Here is an 8129-nt window from a genome sequence, read left to right as displayed (position 1 = left end):
TGCGCGTTACGGGAGCGGCGGCACTGATGCCAAAACACTTTCATTGGCTTTCAACCAACCCTGAGTCAAAACTGAGAAAGTATTCATACTAACTGAAAAAAAGGACCCATCCCAACCCCTGGGCTGAGCACCTCAAAGAATGCACAGCCCTTAGACAGATATGTTTAATTTCTTCAGAAGGGTTGCGCATGGGGTGTGAATCTCTTCTCAAGAAGAGAACCCCTCTGGCATTCCTAGGAACTGAAATCCAGGGTATGACAGGGTTTAAATAAGCCTCACACACTCTCTCTCTGCAGATCCACATCTAAACTACATCACTACGAGAAGAGAACTTCATACTCTCAACATCAACTATGGCGATTGGTAAGTTCCGTACATCAGGGGTTCTCCACCAGTGGGCCAGAGCCATCAGGGGCATAGACATATTAATTCATGTCTATGATCAGGGGGGCATCAGGGAGCTGCAAGGGGGCATTAAGATGGCGGGAAACTATTTAAAACAATGAGCCTTAATTATCAAGTGAAATACACTAACATTTGTATGGAGAACTTTCCAAAATGTAAACTTAAAACTAATTTCTATTTAAAATGAAATTAGAATGAGTCTTAAAACATTTGGTATTCATATTTTGTGAATTGTGGCACCTATCAACTTTCAAACTCTATGGAAGCCTGGAAGTATTGATACATTAGTCCTATTACAGAATGCCTCAATTACAAAACTTTAATAACAGTAAGTGTTAAACTAACATAAATAATACAAACAAGATAATATTATACAACAAGCCTTTTACTACCTGTGGATGTATGGGAAAGGGGAAATGGAAATTAAGGATTCCACTTATGATAGGTCGGAAAAAGTAGTTTTTTAAAGTTTTTATTGGTAGAATGAAATAAGCTCGACTAACTGTATTGCACTTTGGAGTGAGTCCAGATGGAGTCACAATGATGACAGGCAGACTAGTTATCACGTCTCCTGGTGGAAGGAGAGAGGTGGTGGGGGAGTAATTCCTTGGACATAAGGAGGCCTTTGGGGCAAAAAGGTTGAGAGTCAGTGCCTCTGCAGGATACCTGTAAATATGTGCAGATTACTATCAGTTGTGTCTAGGAATCAGTGAAAAAAACGAGTTGAATACAAGTTTAAGTGTTAAGAGATGATAGGCTTCGTGCTTAACAGAAACTAGTGGGGCAGTAACGTTATCCTAATACTACAGCTAAGTATGTGAAGGTAACTTCTTTATTTAGCCTAACATTAACATCTGAAGGTATTTTAAGATGAAGTCTAGGTTAAAGAAGTTGTTCATTCTTGCAGGTTTGAATTGAAATTTAGGTTGAGGCCTACTTGTAAATGTGTAACACGAATGCACACAATTTGCCATGCCATTGCATCTTTCATTGGAACCTGGTGTTGTTTTCATTTGGCTAGATCTTAAATGTCTTTCGAACGGTGGTGGCAGCGGGTAGCCATGTACGGTACAGGTCCAGCAGCATTGATGCTTTTCACCATAGATATCAAGGAACGAAGCACGCTGTCTTTCGTTGTTGTCTGGACGCAAACACTAATGGTAAAATGTACGTACGTTTTGGTATGATTTCTGGTAGAGATAAGCAAGGTTCTGCTCCACGTCAAGGAAAACAATAAGGAGCACCGCACTGATGACGCAAGCGTAAAACGTCTGATGGTGCGCCGTGGCCAGAGTTTCAAAATCACTCTCCACACCAATCGGCAGTTCCAGCCTGACACCGACACGCTCCTTTTTACTGCGGAGACAGGTATGTTTATGTATCATCATTCTTGATGTATCATCAATCTGATCAGTATTAGTATCAGTCACAAAAGGAATACAGTGCATTCAGCTTTATCTGTATGTGTTGATGATAGCAATGCCAATTACAATTTTCTCATTCATGTTTTTCATCAGTCTTTATGCATCAACATTCAAACTGCCATTTCATAATACAAGACACACAAATGAGAAATGCAATGTCTATGACTGGACAAAGTGTGATCTTAAAGGCCAAGTCATCCTCTATTTTGAAACCCTACCCACATCATGAATATGCTCTGTCATGAACAGGCAGTAACATCACATTGGCTTTCCCTGCAGGACCCAAGCCATCAGAGGAAAAGGGCACGCGTTGCGTGTTTGGTTTCCCGAAGTCGACGGGTGCAAAGAAAGCATGGACAGCACTGGTACAGGAGAGTGGCCGATCTTCCATGACCCTCGCTATAAGCAGCCCGGCTGATGCCAGTGTGGGCTCTTACAATCTGTATATGAGGGAAGGGTCACACTCCTCCCCTCAGTCCATCGCTAACATGGTGCTCCTCTTTAACCCCTGGTGCACAGGTATGCACTTCCTGAAACACACAAGCACAAACAGACATGCAAGGCTCATATGTAAACAAATGAATGCTGATGTGAGGTGGCCTATACACACAGACAATTGTTACACTTATGCATTCCACTCTCGCATTGGTCTGAAAACGTACCGGCCTTATCTGTATATGTTTGTGCTCTCTGTTTTTATGGATGTGTGTGTGTGTGTGTGTGTGTGTGTGTGTGTGTTGATGGATACAGAGGACTGGGTGCATCTCCCAGAGGAAGCTGAGAGGCAGGAGTATGTGATGGCTGAGGATGGCATCATCTACACAGGATCTGCTGACCGAATCGGCCCCCTTGCCTGGAACTTTGGACAGGTGCGCTAACAGCACATGTGTGTTTTATGAGTCTTTGAGAACTAGCCAGTGGGATGTGGTGGTTCATGTGTTTGTGGATGCTGTCTTTGCTGCTCTTTCAGTTTGAGGAGGATATGGTGGACATCTGCATGAAGCTGCTGGACATGAACCCCAAGTGTTTGAGGGACCCTGCTGAGGATTTCTCTGCCCGCTGCAACCCCATCTATGTAGGGAGGGTAGTCAGTGCTATGGTATGCACCGTTGTTTCTCTCCCTCTCTCTCACCCTCTCTCTCTCTCTCTCTCTTTGTGAGTTTGGGACATTGTTGTATTGTATTCGTAAAAACGTCTGTGTAGTAATTGTTTCCTTATTTCTTTCAATTCTTGTTTAATTTGATTGATCTATTTAAATTGACCGGAAAGCACTTTGGTACAACTCCTGTTGCTTTTAAAATTCCTAGACAACTAATGTTGATTTAACTTGACTTGATTTATTCGCAACAGATCAACGCTAATGATGACCGTGGTATCCTGGCGGGCCGCTGGCAAACACCGTACTCGGACGGTGTGGCCCCCACCAAGTGGAGCAGCAGCGTGGACATCCTGCGGCGCTGGTACAAGAGCCATTGCTCGCCCGTGAAGTACGGACAGTGCTGGGTGTTCGCTGGGGTCATGTGCGCAGGTGAGAACCGGAACTGTTGGCAACATTTATGTCTATTGTCTAATTTCAAGTTCAAGTTCAAGTTTATTATCATATACTCATAAATCATAAACAGCATTTATCAGTAATGACATTCTTTGTGCGCAATGTCTGTTCAATTAAGAGAATAAATACATTCCATAATGTCATGCCTATGGTACCACTGATGCTGTAATGGTCTGGAGATTTCTGATTTCTTTTCTTCCTGATGTAAAACTTCTGTACATCACAAGATGAGAGCAGTCTCTTCAATCATAGATCAGTCAGGCTATGATTTAGGCTATTTCATACTGCTTGGCTAGACAGTCAACAGTAAAAATATCGAGGTCTCACTGTGTTTCTGTGTGTGTGTCAGTTTTGAGGTGTCTGGGAATCCCATGCCGTGTAGTCAGCAACTTCCAATCTGCCCACGACACTGATAAAAACCTGACCATCGATAAGTTCTACACAGACGAGGGGAGGCCTAAGGAGAGTCCTGACAGTGTGTGGTGAGTGTCTTATTAGAAATGAATGTTAATGTGTATAGTATATGTAGGTGTTTAGGGAGTCTCCTGTTAGTCCCTTTTCGACACTCGGTCAGCCTACTGAAAGACTGCTGCTCAGTTAGATAAAACTGGTGTCCCTTTTAACCACTGTTGGCAGACTTACAGAATTGTTCTATATTTCCATTCCGTAGCATTATGGTGTTTGTCAGTGCAGAGGGTCAAAGGAACGTTTGCTAAGTCGTTATTTACAGTATCTGTGCCAGTTAGTATTACCCCAAACTCACTATGTGGAGGAAACCCTTAAATTGCCTGATACATATGAACTTACTTATGTGTGTGTTTGTGTATTCAGGAACTTCCACGTGTGGGTAGAGGGATGGATGAAGCGGCCAGACCTCTCTGGGGATTCAACATACGATGGCTGGCAGGTGCTGGACCCGACCCCACAGGAGGAGAGTTCAGGTAACACACACACACACACACACACACACACGCACACACACACACACACACACACACACACACACACACACACACACACACACACACACACTTAGTTACTGAAATCCCTTTTGTCTCATAGGAGTGTTTTGCTGTGGTCCGTGCCCTGTGAAGGCTGTTCTGGAGGGACACACCGACCTGAAGTATGACGTGCCGTTCGTCTTCGCTGAAGTCAACGCCGATCAAGTCTTCTGGATGCTCATGAGAGACGGCTCAAAGCACAGGCTCCAAACTGACACCAGTCAGGTTGGCCGGAACATTAGCACTAAAGCTGTAGGTGCAAACAGACGGGAGGACATCACAGCCAGCTGCAAATACCCAGAGGGTGAGGGGAACATCACACACACTGGCTTACACAGACCACTCTATCACACACACTGCCTGAAACAGACCCGACCAGCACACACAATGGCTTACACACACCTCACCATCACACACACACTGGCTTACACAGACCTCACTAGAGGCATACACACTCAGGTTTGGCAAAGTAATTTCTTATTCTGTTTTTTGTTTAAACAGATTTGAACCTGGGCTGAGATGATGGCAATTGTTCTTACCGTTGTTCATAGTTCTTGGTTGGCCGAGATGGGGTGTCAATTTTTACCATGAGGTTCATTGAAATGTGAAAGTGATCAGTCAGTTGGAATTACTTAGTCTTCATGCTTAAGATGGATATTTTAGATAGGCAAGAGCATTAACTTCCCATAAACACACACTTTTTGCTAGCTACCAACCCTCTCTTAAGTGAATGACAGTCTTAAAGGTGCTATGTGTTGTTGTAAAACTAAACAATTAACTAAAATAACCACAGAATACAAAAACACAAATGTCAAAGACAGAAATGCCCTGGAAGATGAGATATCGATTGCTGTTAGCATGCTAACCAGCTAGTGGCGGCCCATCCTTTCATAATTCCACTTTGTGCCTCAAGAGGCGATAGTGAGTCACTGTAGTGAAAACAGCAAGCAGTGGGCAAAATTATTCCCCTGCCCCGTGCACTGATCCTGGTGCTCGTCCTCTTAGGTTCTAAGAAGGAGCGTCTGGTGTTTGAGGAAGCCGTGAGGAGAGGAAACGAACACAAGCCCCGCCCTGTGCTACCACTGAAGCCTCCCGCGCTGAAGCTGGAGATCACAGAGGAGAAGGAGCCAATCTCTGGACAGGATCTGGAGCTGAGTGTGCTCCTCCACAGTGAGCTCTTGCGGGAGCTCAGCGTGCAAATCAACGCTCAGGCCATGAGGTACACAGGCCAGCCCGACAGCCTGGTGTACAGGGAGGAGAAGGAGGTCCTGCTGCAGCCCAAGCAGGGTGGGTGTACCGGTGGTCTGGAGAGACAGAGGCTTGTTTTTGGGCGGGTGTTTCAAATAAAGTAATATAGTGTTAACATTTCTGACTCTGAATTACACTTTCTGCATGGGTTTAAATTGATACCAATTGAAGTCTTATCATCAGAAATGGCAACTTCTCAGTGTAACTATCTATAATTTAACTATCTATCTAAACTAATCTATTTAACTATATCTGTGTGTGTGAGTGTTTGTGTTGTGTGTGTGTGTGTGTGTGTGTGTGTGTGTGTGTGTGTGTGTGTGTGTGTGTGTACAGACTTCAAGATTCCCATCCGGATCCCATTCTCCTCATATGGGACCAAGATGCTGGACAACAACAGTCTGAAGGTCTCGGCAGTGGTGCACGACAAGCAGCACCCAGGAGATGTCTACCTAGCTGAGAAGGACATCGTACTGAAGGAGCCTACAATCACCATCCAGGTTTGTCCACTGTTGTGTTTGCATAGTTAATACTTGAACCAACATCATATTATTATATTAACATGTAATAGACACTACACGTAATTGACACTTCATACAGATACAGTATATACTGTATAGTGTATATATATACACACACACCGTTGATCTACAGGAACCATCAGTAATGTTGTAGGTAGAAGTATTCAGAGGCTAACTGAATGAGGCACCAGCACACTTAAACTGACAAGATCATGGATCCAGTTCTAAGAGTAGCATACTGCTAGAAAGTGTACTATTATATATTCTGTGGATTGTTTTAATTAATCATGTCAATGGCCAATAAAGACCTAAAGAGAGATTTTGGAACTTATTGACCCTGAATCTCTTGTATTGTAATGGTGAAAGTATTGATCTCATGAAGTTTGCTTGTTCTTAGGCGCCCAGCACATGTCAGCAGTTTACAGAGGTGACGGCGGAGGTCATCTTTGAAAACCCCATATCCAGCACAATCAGGGATGGCGTCCTCACGCTAACAGGCAGTGGGCTGTTGAATCATCCCATCGTGGCCAGGTAACACACATACACACACACACACACACACACAGGCACACACACAGACAGGCACACACACTCGCAGACAGACACACACACTCGCAGACAGACACACACACACACGCAGACACGCAGATACACAGACAGTGGAGAAAGAAGGGTCCTTTGGGGAACTTATCCCATTTGAAAAGAGCTGTTGCATTTCAACTGACAGAGTGAATGTTCCCTGATGGCATATTTGACCTCTCATTGCTCTCTAAGACTGTACTCTTTTGTGAGCTGTTCGAAACAACATAAACTCTTCCAAATGGCTGTGTGTGTGTGTGTGTGTGTGTGTGTGTGTGTGTGTGTGTGTGTGTGTGAGATGGAGTACAGTTTGTCTTAAGGAAAGCACAGTGTTTGAGCAGCTTTTGAAATTTCATTTCAGTCATATATCCTTCCCAGTGAAATACTACCTATTGATTGGACATTACAATGTTTGTATTTGTGCGTTCGTAGAATTCCGATGATAAAGGCTTATGAGCGCGTGCGTTTTCGGGTCCCATTCGTGCCCTACCGAGCCGGTTCCAGGAAGCTGATGGCAGATTTTGACTGCGACACCTTCAGGGACATGAAGGGCAGCTGTGATGTGGAGGTCAAACCCAACCTGGTGGTTTTACCACCTTGGGAACCGTTCAACCCGTCCATCTTTGGAGCATAAATGGGCAATGGGGGGCTGATAGAACCACATATTGCCCTTTTCCTGTTGATGTGAACTGAGTGCTTATAATATTTTGTATCATCTGACTCTGTTACTCACACCCCTGGATATGTACTCTGTGTTTGTCTCAGTAAGAGCATATAGCTAAATAGATTCTCATTAGCTCATTAGATTCTATCAGTTTACACTGTCCAACACTGTTAGATTCCAGTGTTATTTGTTTGTTCGATGAGATTAGAATCCTAGTTAACACCCTGGACGCAATCGCTAACGATTCCGCCAGTGGGCTGAGCGACCTTAGTCATGAATTGTATGGACTCCTTGACTTTTTAGCAGTCCGCTTGGGAGGGTATTGTTTTTTCATTAAGCAGCACTTGCATCAGCGTTGTTGTACCTATGTCCCTGATCTGTCCACTAACGTCACCAGCTATGTTAAAGATATTCATGCTAATGTTGCGAGGTTGACTGCTGAGACCAGTTCCTGGTCCCTGGGAGGGTGGTTGAATGATCTAGGTGGGTCTTTGTTTTCTCAGATCACCCAGATGGCTCTACCTGTACTCATCCCTATCATCCTGATCTATATCGCCATCAGAGTGTTTCTCGCTGTGCTCCATGCTTGCACTTCCCCCACTCCCAAGTTGGCTGCTCTAAAGGCCAAACCTGAGAATGGAACCCCCCATTCCCCAACCTACCTTCCCAAAATCGTTTAGATTAGGATAACCCTGATCTACACTTCTTTTTACTTTACCTTCCCTTCCCCTCTTCCCC

At 44.3% G+C, this 8129-nt stretch overlaps 1 protein-coding gene across 1 annotated transcript; it reads left to right on the top strand.

The window, feature by feature from the left end:
• Positions 1 to 353: 353 nt before the first annotated feature.
• LOC308378234 (protein-glutamine gamma-glutamyltransferase 2-like) lies at positions 354 to 7361 on the top strand (the record flags this gene model as incomplete). Its single annotated transcript, XM_080855094.1, has 13 exons — positions 354 to 363; positions 1603 to 1773; positions 2109 to 2348; positions 2580 to 2698; positions 2800 to 2928; positions 3180 to 3357; positions 3731 to 3863; positions 4213 to 4322; positions 4444 to 4686; positions 5388 to 5669; positions 5964 to 6127; positions 6546 to 6679; positions 7160 to 7361. 13 exons carry the CDS (start codon positions 354 to 356, stop codon positions 7359 to 7361), a joined length of 2115 nt encoding a protein of 704 aa, XP_080711220.1.
• Positions 7362 to 8129: the final 768 nt, after the last annotated feature.

Source organism: Sprattus sprattus (genome assembly GCF_963457725.1).
Source record: "Sprattus sprattus genome assembly, chromosome: 17".
Lineage (NCBI taxonomy): Eukaryota > Metazoa > Chordata > Actinopteri > Clupeiformes > Clupeidae > Sprattus > Sprattus sprattus.
Note: the sequence above shows the minus strand (reverse complement) of the source record. Positions and strands in the feature narration are given on the sequence as shown.